Below are 12,205 nucleotides of genomic sequence, written 5' to 3'. Positions count from 1 at the left end.
TTGGTCCCTCCTGGACATACTGGGCAATGGGTGTTATGGTCCTCTGCCTGGGCACACACCAGGAATGCAGGGCTGTGTGAATGACGTAGAAGCGTTCCTGATTCTCTCTGTTCAATAGAAGGAATGGTTCTGACAGTGCTGTCCAGGGCTCTAGCACTCAGAGCTGCTTGCTCTTCATAACTCACCCAGCCCTCTCTGTTACAGGAACCCTGTCCCCTGCTGGATCACTATTGTGAGGTGTATGTTTTGACAAGGGGTAGGGGACAACATGCAGTGCAACTGACCAAAAGGTCATTGGAACAAAGCACCTCTTGTCAGTCTACCCTGTTGCCCAACGGCCATTTTACCAGGCTGCTGGCCTTCACAGCCATGGCCCTGACTTTGCCCCTCTCAGAGATTGGGGCATGGGGCTTCCATGCCTTCCTTTAGAGTTCTGGCACCAGTGTGGGGAGATGGCAGAAGGTCAGGGCTGGGTGTGAGAGAGGATGACAGTGAGGCAGTGTTCTCTGGCCATCACCTCAGGTGGGAAGGGAGTCCTCAGGGGGTGAAAAGCATTGAGACGCAGGCTGTGGTTCAGTTGAAGGAGACGTAGCATGGACTTTTACCACACAAGTTTATTTAAATAAAAGTGAACACATATGCAGGCTGGTTGGCCCAAGTGGGCAGGGCTGGGGAGTGGGGCAGATGGAGGTGGACGTACAGTGGGGTCCAGGCCGAGTTCGTGTGGTATGAACCAAGCTGCAGAAGGGAATGGCTGGGGGCTGTGCGGCAGTGCTGGGGGCAGGGGACCGAGGGGGTGAGCCCAGTGTCAGGTCATTTCCGTCCCTCATATCTCCCCTTCCTCTGCCTGACCGACAGGGTCTATGCCCACCCCCTCCACCTGTACCCCTTCCCTCTCCTGACATCAGCCCTCCCCTCAGCCACTGGGAAGTCAAAAGATAAAATAAATAATCAGTTGAGTCCTGCCCCGACCCCCCGAGTAGTGGGGAAGGGAAGCCAAGCCAGGCACACTGCCCTAAGCCCTGCTGTCAGCCCTGGGAAAAGAACAGGTAAAGTGCAAGGAAAATCCGGTAAGTAAAAATATACCAATGACTTTGTCAAATATACAGCTGCTGGCTGTCGGGGTGCAGGTGGCTGGCTGCAGGGGGCCGGGGGAGGGGTGGCAGCAGCACCCTGGGAAGTGTTGGCCAACACAGCATACAAACAACGGAAATAAATAGGGGTGGGAGTGGGCAGGGGGCCCCCCGCTGGGCCAGTGCCACAGGAGGGCGGGGCCTCTGCCTGCTCACCTGCCCCATCCCCCCAGCCCTGCCTGCTGGGCTGCCAATGCTGCGGGCTCCCAATGCTGCAGGCTCCCAATGCTGCGGCACTGACACAAAGCACCCGGCCGCGTGGCTGGAAGGAAAGGATTATAATGTAGGGTGGGCATGGGAGGGGACACGGGGATGCCGTGCAGTCAGCCAGGGCTGCAGCTGCCCTCAGTATTCATCCTGGTCTTCTTGTTGGTGTTCCTCAATCTCGTCATCCTCAGGGGGTGCAAATCCTTCCTGGAAGGTGGAAAGGTAGATGGAAGTGGTGAGCCAGACAGGCCCGGCTGAGTGTATTGGTTTCTATAGGTAGCTTAGGTACGAGGGACCAAGAGCAAGGGGGCCTGAGCTTTGAACCTACTTTCCCAGCTAATGCTCTCTGTGACCTTGGGCTAGTGACTTCACCTCTCTCTCCTCCTCAGTAAAAGGTTCTGCAGGTCCTCCTGGTCCTATCACACATCAGTCCAGGGCCAGGCCAGAACGGGGAGTGTCCAGTGGGCCTGGGATGGTGACGGGAGAGCTCACCTCAGTGGCATAGAGAATGCCAATGATGCCCGAGATGACAGGGCTGTTTTCACTTTCATGTTCCTGGCAGATGAGCTCAATGTCACGAAGTTTGCTGAAGTAGAAATCACGCTCCTTCTCCAGCCCATCCACTGTCAGTTTCAAGTCCAAAAGCTGCTTGAGGAGAAAACGGTATTGAAGCCAGAGATGCCTGCCTCAGACTCCCCTTCCTGCCCTCAGCTTGTCCCGGCTGTTATTCCGAGGGCCTGGCTTTTGGAAACGCTGGTGGCGTAGTGGTTAAGTGCTATGGCTGCTAACCAAAGGGTCAGCAGTTTGAACCCGCCAGGCGCTCCTTGGAAACTCTATGGGGCAGCTCTACTCTGTCCTGTAGGGTCGCTATGAGTCGCAATCGACTCGACGGCACTGGGTTTGGTTTTTTGGTTTTGGCTTTTGGGGCAGGGCTATCTCAGCTACCCTCACCCACCCCACTCACCTGCTGGTTGAGTTCAAGGATTTGGGCATCAGTCTCATGGCCGCCATTTCTGGCTGAGGGGGGATTCTTCCGGAGGATGCATGGAGGGGCTACGTTGCTCAGTCGGCCAGAGGTCTGTATATTTTTGGGGCCTGTGGGGGACGTCCTCTGAGGAACTGCCCAGAGGAGAAGAGTCAGATGAGGCCACGTGAGTCCACGGCCCATATGGCTTGAGGCAGCCTGGTGTGACGTCTGTAGGGGCAGGCCCATGCGAAAGGCAGGCACTCTTGCCCTCCCTGCCCAACCACTCAGCAGAGGCATTCACATCTAGGCCTTGAGCCTCAGCCACACGTGACACTAAAGCAGCTAGGCAGCCCTCTTTGGCAAGCCTGGGAGAGCAGAGACTATAAGGAACTAAAAGAAGGTGAGATGTTGGGGAGGGAGGAGAGGTGGTCTGAGGGTGAGAAGAGGTAACTGGGGAGATGGGGATGGAAGAGTCTGAGGAAAAGTAGCTGACACAGGCTCTTGAATCTGGCTCTTGATGGATATTTCCTAACATAAGCCTTACCCAAACCCACTCTCCCCCCATGGATGCCTCAGAGTCTCAAGACTGGAGGTACAAAAATGCCTTCACCAGGGTTTGAGACTGCCGTGGTTAACCTAGGCCAGGCCCCTCCCAGCCCCTGTCTCAGGATGGGCTCTGGTGCCCTCTACTGGCCTTGACCCAGTATCTGAGCAGCAGTGGCCGACCAGGCACCCTGAGTTCCTCCCCAGCACAGCCGGCATGCTGTGGCCACTTGCTTTCTAGCTACTCAGCTCCCTAGACAGAGCTGGCTGCTTCTAATGCAAAGCAAGCAGGTAAGTGGGGGCAGGCCCAGGCGGGGCAGCAGTGCAAACAGAGGAGATGGCTCTGCTATGACGGGTTCAGATGCAGGCTGGGGCTGCTCCTCTCCCTCTGCTGTCTCCCACTACTGCTTCTTTACCTTCTCCTCTAGAACCCAGACAAAGCCTAATTTCAAGAGACTCTTCTCTTGAGGGCTTAGGGTTCTGGGCCTTTGGAATGGGGGAGCATATGATTGAGCCTGGCAAACTCCTGCCCCTGGGCATCCAGGGGGCAGGGGGTGTGAAGGGTCTGTAATGCTGGCACCAGGACCCTGGCCTGGATGGACCTGGACAGAGGAGCCATGCTTCCTTGCTGCTCCATTGTCTTAGGCAAACAAGTTAGCTATGCTGTGAAAGGAAGTACCCTGGGCCTCCTACCACCAGTTGCCGCCATGGCTGGTGCTGGTGGCTCTCCTCTTAACAGCAATTTTTTGGAGCCCTCTCACCCTCTATTGCAATTCCCCATGGTCTAAGTGGGCAGCAGGACGTGCCATCTGAACTCCGTGATAACAGTCTCCTCCAGGCTGGCAGGGCCGGGCCGGGTGGCCCAGGGGGCACTCCTGGCTGCAAAGCACTACCGGCCCGGCCCCCCACACTCCCTCCCCCAGCTAGGGCACGTTACCTGCTGTGCCAATGAGTTTCTTGGATTTGTTGAAGATCTGATCACCTGGGTTAGGAGGTGGTGCTACGTCCTGGCCCTGCCGTGCCAGCAGAGGGTTGTAATCCTTTCCGTCATAGTTTGCGTCAAAGAATTTCTTAAACCACTGAATAAACTCAAAATTATCTTGGAATTTTCCTTTCACTAATTTCTCTACAGGAATTATCTGAAACAGACCACACAAGCAGAGAATTTTAACCACCTGCTGTTGCAGGGCCGCCTCCCTCTGTGCCAGGACTTCTGCACTCAGGAAAGCCAGCCCCTTGGGCTGCAGCAGCCTCGACCTTCTCCTCCCCACTCCCCGTGGCACCAGAGCAGGTGGATTGGCTGGCAGGCCCAGGCCGGGATCTAGAGACATCCCTTTCCTAGAGGCGCAGGAAGAGCTGTGTGGAGAGGTGTCCCTTGGTTCTGTTGCCAGCATGGGGGTGGGGGGCACTGGAACCAGGGTCCTGGGGCCATCAAGGCAGTAGAGTGAGCAAAGAGACTTTCCTTGGGCCCTAGAGAGAGACGCAACTTAGCAGGAACAGTACACAGAGCCTCAGTTTCTGGGGTGGGCAGGGTCCAGGAGATGAGGGCGGGAAAGGAATATTGTCAGGACAGATGTTAAGTGCTGTGGGGTTTTGCACTGTGCAGTGAGCTGAGGGACTGTTTCCTCTGGAGAGACGGGGGTGGAATGACCCCAGCAGCCCCTGCTGCCCAGCTGGCAGGCCGTCTTCTTGCCCGGTGTAACACAGCTCCTCAGGCCCCCCGCCCCCGAGCGCAGGCACCTACTTTGTCGACACCCATCTTCTTGAAGGCTGCTTGTAGCACCTTGAAGTTGTGGATGTATTCGTGCTCTAGCTTAGCCTGGAACTTCACCTTCCTCAAGTGGACACAGCCAGGGAAAAGCATGTCCATGAACTGGCAGTAGGCAGCCCCTGTGGGTCAGCACATGTGACTAAGGGCAGCCTGACTGGGTTGCCCAGGCCCTCTGCTGGCCTACTCCCCAAATCCAGTCTCCTCTCTCCTTGTCCTGGGGGTGGGGCCAGGCTACTTTCAGGACAGACATTGCCAGAATCCTATTTACTATTTACTGATGCATATTATGTGCCAGCACCATACTGAACACTTCATATGTGTAATTTAATTTGATCCTGACAGCGACTCTAGCTAGATAGGTGATGTTATTTCTATTTTATAAGACGGAAAAACTGAGGCCCAGAGAGGTGTAGTGACTTGCCCAGGGTTGCACTACAAGAAGAGCTTAGATTTGGATCCAGAGTGGTTAGACTAGGCCTCGTGCTTTTCACCTCTGGCTTCAGTATTCCTCCTAGCCCCTGGTACCTTACTATTCCTCCCTCTTGTGCCCCTCATTGGGCCTCTCCTGCTCTTGGAGTTTTACTGCTTCCCTTCCCTGGAGACCCCCATTTACTTACTTTAACTCCAAACAGTATGACTAGTTTGGGGCACTGCAGCTCTCCTCCTTGATCCTAATTACAAAGTACATTCCCTCCTTCCCTTCCTTTCCCTTCAGCAGGGCCCGCTCCCCCACTCTCAGCTCCTACCTGAACAGAGCTGTTCTATCTTGGTGTAGTTGAGGTGCAGGGAGTCATTGACCCATGCAAGCATATCATGGCGACTCAGATTTTCACTGGTCACGGATGTGGAGTACACATTGACGGCCATACCCCAGCTGGAAAGGAAGAAGAAAGGTGGGGTCAGCACCCAAGGGCCTCCTGTTGCTCTTTAGCTGTTAGGAGAGGAGAAGCTGGACGATCCCTCAGGAAACCAGAAGCATTTCCCACCAGACCAGCCTTGCAGTCTCCTCCAGAAGAAGTACTAACTCATTCTGTAAACATTTAATGAGTGTCTACAATATGCTAGATGTGTGCTAAGAACTGCTAATAGAAAGTGAAATAAGATATGGTCTCTGCCTTCAAGGAGTTTGCAGACAGGCAAGTAAATCCCTGCAGGGATGGGGCAGTGACAGAACACATGCAAAGTTCAGGGACAGCACAAAAAAGGAAGTATCTCTCTTCTTGGAAGGGTCAATGAAGGTTAAAGAGCAGAGATGTTAAAGCTGAAAGGAGTAGGTACTTTCTGGACATGTAAAGGGTTGGGGTAGGTCATCGCTGACACAGGAATAGCATGAACAAAGGCATGGCTTATTCCGGGAATGCTGAGTTGTTCAGCAGGCCCGGAGAGCAGGTTTTCGTGTTGGGGCGTGGCGCAATGAGGCTGGCAGGGACAGATCACAAAGGGCTTTGTTTACCATGCAGAGGAATCTGGACTTTATGTTTAGACAATGGGAAGCCATTCGAGCAGACAGTAACATGACCAGATTTGTGTTTTAGTAAGACTGACCATCACCTCTCCTCTGACTTCAGACCCCATGTTCCTGTGGCCTGCTGGTTGAGTAACTACAGGCACCTAAACCCTGCTTGTCCCGAAACTTCCCTTAAAACATACTTCTCCTCCTGTGTTCATTATCCCAGTGAATGTCACCACGAGCCACCCAGTCACCAAAGCTAGAAACCTGCGGGTCATCCTAGACAGCCGACTCTCCCTCATCCTCACATCTAATCCTTCACCAAGTCCTGCGACTCTGCCTGCTCAAAACGCCCTGGTCTTCTCCTGCTGCCGATGGGGGTGTATGCCCACGTTCTCTCTAGGCAAGGCCAGCAGGCGCCTCCTCAAAGGCCTTCCAGGCTCCAGCCCTAATCTACCCCCAACACTGTTGCATGCAGCCTGGCCACACCATTCCCCTGCTTAGCGCCCTTTTTCACACAGCGGTCGTAAACCAGCCAACACCTGCTAAATTTCCTTGTGAAGGTGGGAGCTACGCACTCACAGTGCTGGAAACCTTTTTGAGATAGGGCCTGCTCTTTTAAAGTTGAGGAGCCCTGGTGGCGCAGTGGTTAAGCATTCAGCTGGCTAATCGAAATGCTGGCAGTTCAAACCCACCAGTGGTTCTGGGGAAGAAAGATGTAGCAGTCTGCTCTCATAGAGATTACAGCCTTGAGAACCCCATGGGGCAGTTCTACTCTGTCCTATAGTCGGAATCGACTCGTTGCCAGAGTGTTTTAAAGTTAGGATGTTTTGCACACACAATTTGGGATTTCCGGCTTCTTTTGGCAGCCCTGGGCCTATGTTCCTGCACGACAATGACGGCTGGAGCTGAGTAGCAGGCGCCCCTCTGGTCAGCGGGCCTGAGTGCCTCCTCCTCACTCCCACCCCCACCCCCACACAGAGGCCAAGTGTCAGCTGCTGTTTATCACTGGCTTGCGCTATTAAGAGAAGAGGGAAATATTTCCCGTAACTGGGTCTTTATCAGAAACGGAGAAACTGAAAATAGACCAAAAGGACTGTGTATTTTGAGAATTATGAGAGCACATGTTTCTGGAAGTAAAGAATATTTCCCCAGGGTTAATTTGCAAGGTGTCTCTGTGTAGGAAAAACAAACCCAGCCCACTTCTCTGTCCTCTGTAGGCTTCTGTCATTTTTAGTGTGACCCTTCCTTGCTACTAATCAAACTCCTAAATGGGGCCTACCTCTCCAGCCTTATCTCCCACTTTGCTCCTGCAGCTGGGAGTAGAAGCCACAGGCAGCTCCCCACTCTCCCTCTGTCTGGAATGCTGCCCCATCCCATGTCCACTCATTCTCTACTCCAGTGGTTCTCAAAGTGGGATCCCTGGACCAGCAGCACCAGTGCTATATGGGCATCAACTTATTAGAAATTCACACTCTTGGGCTCTCCCCTAGACTCACTGAATCAGAATCTGCATTTTGACAAGATGCCCAGAGGATGTGCAGACACAGTAAAGTTTGAGAAGCATTGCTTTAAAGAGTCGTCTCAGGGCAGCATATGCGTTTGTGCTCCCCTTATGCCCTCTACCTTCCCCTCCACCCCAAGTATATGTAATGGAACTCATTATATAGTACATGTTTAACCAAGTGAACTTTTTTGAAGAAAAGTTGAGAGAAGACCCTCTTACATATTCCCAGTCCTTCCTCCTTTTTAAAATAGACCTGTTCTCCATTGTCCACGAAAACAGAGGCCAGGGCCAAAACTCCAAGAGAAACAAACATTAACGATTGTATTGGGAGCTTCTGAGGACTCGGGACCTAACAATGTCAGAAATTTTCAAGGATGGTTTTGACTGCACTGGAGTCTCTTACTCAATGGCTCTGAGCCTACTGCCCTGTGTTCCTAGCCTCGCACTCCCCATCAGATTTGGTGAAATGCCTAGCTCTCTCATCAGCAAGCCCCTTGAACCCAGGAGTGGGGTTTCCAGGGCCTGTCACTGGCAAGGTATTCAGTGAATTTGCTGAACAACTGAGTGACACCTCCCATCTCCCCTCTCTGCTTGTATCGTCTTTCATGACCTCTGGCCTGGAACCCCTCCTTGCCCCCCACCTTTAGGACTCAGCTTCGGCATCATCTCCTCCAGGAAACCTCTGTGCAGCGAGCCATGCCCCTCCTGTTTCTACAGCACCCTGAGCACCCACGTTATCACATTACATTGAAACTGTGTTGACCCTTCCACCTGACAGTGACCTCTTCCAATGCCAAGCGATGTTTCATTCATCTTTGGGTTTCAGACCAATTTTCAGGTAACAGTAATTGCATAATAATGTTTGCAGAATGAGCGTTTCCAAGTTTCTTGGGGACTCACCTAAATAACATCAGCAGGAGTAGACAACAGCAGATGGACGCTAAACTTGTCAAAGGGGCAGAACAGGTAGGGTCAAGTGGGGCTCATTTTATTTTGAGTATTTACTTTGTTAGGATGTGTGAGAAATAGAAAAGATTTGCCCCTGTCCTCAAGGAGTTTACAGTCTTACTGAGGAGACAAACACACGTGAGAACACTATAACCAAATGCCCCAAATGTGGTGAAACAGTAAGTGCTACAGAAGTTAGGAAGGAGAAAGCTAGCGGGGTTACAGAGAGGGATTTGAAGTAGTGGACTCTGCCAGGCATCTGGAGCTCTGCCGAGGTGCCTGTTGGGAACTGGGTGTAGAGGGCACAAGCTATTCTGGTAACTGTCCAGACTTATTGTCCAGGAGCCTTCCACTCATTTATCCACGAGGCCTTGTTGGGGCCATTCTGTTTCCAGGCCCTGGGGGTGGGGTGGAGAGGGCCTGGGCTAGCTCCAGGTCTGTACTCTGCTAGGCTGCAGAGAGATTGGGTTGGTTTAGGGTGGTTCTGGGAGGTGTAGGGTAGCCTTAGGCTGGTCCTGGGAATTCTTGAGCCACTTGAGGGGTTTAGGATTAATGTGTGAGTTTCAAGGGCTGATTACTGGAGAAAAGCAGAAGCAACAGCCCTAATCCAAACTAGTCCTCCAGTTTTTGACTGAAATCATTTGAGCTCCATGGGTCTTCCAGCCTGAGGGCACCCTTCCTGGGGCTCCATAGGACTGGACCTGCTAATGGTTGAGGCCCACTTTTTGGAACAGGATGTGCTAAGGGCTGGCTCACTCCAGAGGTTCTTTGCTAGAAGAGTCTGTCAGATTCTCTTCAGAGACTTTTTAAAACCACTATGGAGATTCTGACTCAATAGGCTGGCATGAAGCACGGGCACATACCAAAAAAAAAAAACAAACCCAGTGCCGTCAAGTCGATTCCAACTCATAGTGACCCTATAAGACAGGGTAGAACTGCCCCATAGAGTTTCCAAGGAGCGCCTGGCAGATTCAAACTACCAACCCGTTGGTTAGCAGCCGTAGCACTTAACCACTATGCCACCAGGGTTTCCGAGCAGGCAAATATATACTATAATTTTAAAACCCCAGGTGATTCCGGTACATGGCCAGGTAGGAGATCCACAACTTGCATCTGATGCCTATGCTCAGCTGGGACTTACTGGCCTCTGAAGCAATGGCATAGGATGCGATGTTCTGTTACCTCCCTGGGGGAGCGGTGTTAGCCATTCCTCCTCAGTACACAGGACAGGTCTCCAGTTTCCTTTCCAGAACACAGCTATAGACCTTGCTAGCAGAGCTCTAAGAGTCACTAAGAGCTACATAGATACTTGAGAAATGCCCCAGGTCTTCCCAGCTTGGCCAGAAATACCTAGCTCTGTCAGCATCTGATTGGAGTCTAAATTTAGGGTCCCAAGGGTGGCAACTGTGCCTATAAGGAAGTTGGAAAAAAAGGCTTTTTTCAGGGCCCAGCAATCAATCATGCTGTTATCCCTTATGGGACTTTGGGGAAAGTGGGTGGGGGTTAGGCAGCTAATACTAAGAACAGAGCCTTTGTCTCCACGCAAGACTGGCTCAGGTTCTTTTAGAGGGTGGTACTCTCTGGCCCAAGTGGAGCCCATTTTGGCTCAGGAGGACTCATCCAAGGCATCCAGGGGTCTCTGCCAGGGTATCTACCATACGTGCTACAGGGTCTTGAAGAAACCAGCCTCTTAGTTCCCTTATCCCTTGCCATGATGGGGAGGGCAGGATGCCCTTCTTTTACTTGTCCTCTCCTAGATTTCCGACAAGAGTCAGAATCGACTCAACGGCAAGGTTCTCCTAGATTTGGCCCTGTATATAGCAGTAAACTAGAAACTCTAGTGGCATAGCGGTTAAGTGCTATGGCTGCTAACCTAAAGGTCAGCAGTTCAAATCCGCCAGGCACTCCTTGGAAACTCTGTGGGGCAGTTCTACTCTGTCCTATAGGGTCGCTATGAATCGAAATCGACTCGACGGCAACGGGTTACAGAAGTAAACTACGGCCAGCAGGTGGCACCCAGGTCCTGAACAAAGACTCCTTCAAATGTTCCCCCATTACCAAACCCTCTTCTCCCTAGCTCAGGTAGAAAAGGGAGCGCCCCTAACTTTGACCTGGTCTCTAAAGAGGAAGCTCAATTCAGTTAAACCTGTTGGTGTCAGGGAAGGTGGTTGAGTGGAGTGCTTATTCCTCTAAAAGCTGGACTGGGTGGTGTGGCCTGGAGCATTGGATCTGCTCTAAGATTCTGGACTCAACTAAACTAACCAACCTCCAGATCTCCCAAAGCCACAAGAGGAACTCATCAACTGGTCCAACTTCTGGTGGTCTTTTGGATTGGGGTTGACTCAAGCATTTATTTGCCCAGGCAGCTGGCTCTAAGTCAACCAGTTGCATCCACTTACAACAGAGGAACAGAGAAAACGCTTAATGATAACACACCTGTCATTAATGGCTCCTTCACCTCCCCTGAGAGGATGTAGGCAACCACCCAGAGGCAAGACAGGGTAGCTCAGCCCTATGGGTCTTCCAACCCTGTTCCTGTTTTCTCCCATCATCTTTGGTACATGGTGACTGTCAGGAGAAATGGCCCCTAATTGGGGTTGTGGCATGTCACCCTCCAGGCCAGCTAGAAACCCCACAGTAGGATCAGATCAAGGAAGTGGCTTTGGGAAAAGTCTGCTTCATAGGGTCTTGACTCCTGCTATCAGGTCTGGAGCCACGGAAAGAAAAAGTTGAGGCTTAATCTGGTGATTTTGCTACATAATTTTCTGTGAGGAACATAAGGTTCACTGGCCAGAGGAAAGACAGTTACAGCTCTCATCGGGAGAGGTGAAACTGCCAATCATTCTGTAGACTGAAGCCTTGAAAAATGGTCAAGACGAGATCTCAATATCCCGTGGTCAGAAGGGCTTCTAGAGATCATTGGGTTCCTTCCCAGACACCTAGGATTGCATAAAGGTGGTCAATAAGTTTGCATAACTCTGAAATCTCATATTCTTATATTTAACAAGGGGGTATTGGTAGTTTATGGAGTCCCTGAGTGGTGCAAATGGTTAAGTGCTTGACTACTGGCCGAAAGGTTGATGGCTTGAACCCACCCAGAGGAAGACAAGCTTCGTGATCTGCTTCTGAGGCCACATGAATTGGAACTGACTTGACAACAACTAACGATAATTGGTGGTTCAGTGATAGAATTCTTGCAGGAGACCTACCCATCTGTCAGTAGGGACTTGTGTGTTGCTATAATGCTGAACAGGTTTCAGTGGCGCTTTGAGACTACGTGCTTCTAAAAATCAGCCAATGAAAGCTACATGGATCGCACCGGTTTGACCTACAACCGGTCCTGGGGATGGTGTAGGACTAGGCAGCATTTCATTCTGTCATTCATGGGTTGCTGTGAGTTGGGGTCCACTCAACAGCAGCTGACAACAACATTTAATAACTTTATAGCTCAAGAGTTTATACCTTATCAACAGCCTAAATCTAATTCTGGCTCCATTTTTTTTTTTTTTTAATTTTCAGTGGAAAGAGACTCTTCCATAAATATGTCTTGAAGACAACTCAGGGACCCCTAGTCTCTAATTCCCTAGAGTTCCCTCAACCTCAAGCTAGACCTGGTCCTGGAAAGAGCTGACTATAGCCCTCTGAAGTTCCCAGGGCTCTGCTGCTCGCACCAGCATGG

The 12,205-nt window shown here is 51.6% G+C and overlaps 1 protein-coding gene across 2 annotated transcripts in view; it reads right to left on the bottom strand.

Annotated features, from left to right (window-relative positions):
• Window positions 1–588: 588 nt before the first annotated feature.
• The window catches only part of MAPRE3 (microtubule associated protein RP/EB family member 3), an 82,876-nt gene continuing 71,259 nt past the window's right edge, over window positions 589–12,205 (bottom strand). Inside the window, exons 2-7 of one of the 2 annotated variants that reach the window (XM_049902804.1) lie at window positions 5,368–5,495; window positions 4,595–4,740; window positions 3,833–3,989; window positions 2,305–2,459; window positions 1,833–1,985; window positions 589–1,547 (exon numbers count right to left, since the gene is read on the bottom strand). In XM_049902804.1, coding sequence (XP_049758761.1) covers window positions 1,479–1,547; window positions 1,833–1,985; window positions 2,305–2,459; window positions 3,833–3,989; window positions 4,595–4,740; window positions 5,368–5,488 — 801 coding nt within the window. In that variant the 5' untranslated portion in view covers window positions 5,489–5,495 and the 3' untranslated portion in view covers window positions 589–1,478. Of the gene's footprint in view, window positions 1,548–1,832; window positions 1,986–2,304; window positions 2,460–3,787; window positions 3,990–4,594; window positions 4,741–5,367; window positions 5,496–12,205 lie in introns of both variants that reach the window. The other variant, XM_049902803.1, reaches the window with a different exon arrangement.

The sequence above is a fragment of the Elephas maximus genome, chromosome 12, assembly GCF_024166365.1.
Source record: "Elephas maximus indicus isolate mEleMax1 chromosome 12, mEleMax1 primary haplotype, whole genome shotgun sequence".
NCBI classification, from domain to species: domain Eukaryota; kingdom Metazoa; phylum Chordata; class Mammalia; order Proboscidea; family Elephantidae; genus Elephas; species Elephas maximus.
Note: the sequence above shows the minus strand (reverse complement) of the source record. Positions and strands in the feature narration are given on the sequence as shown.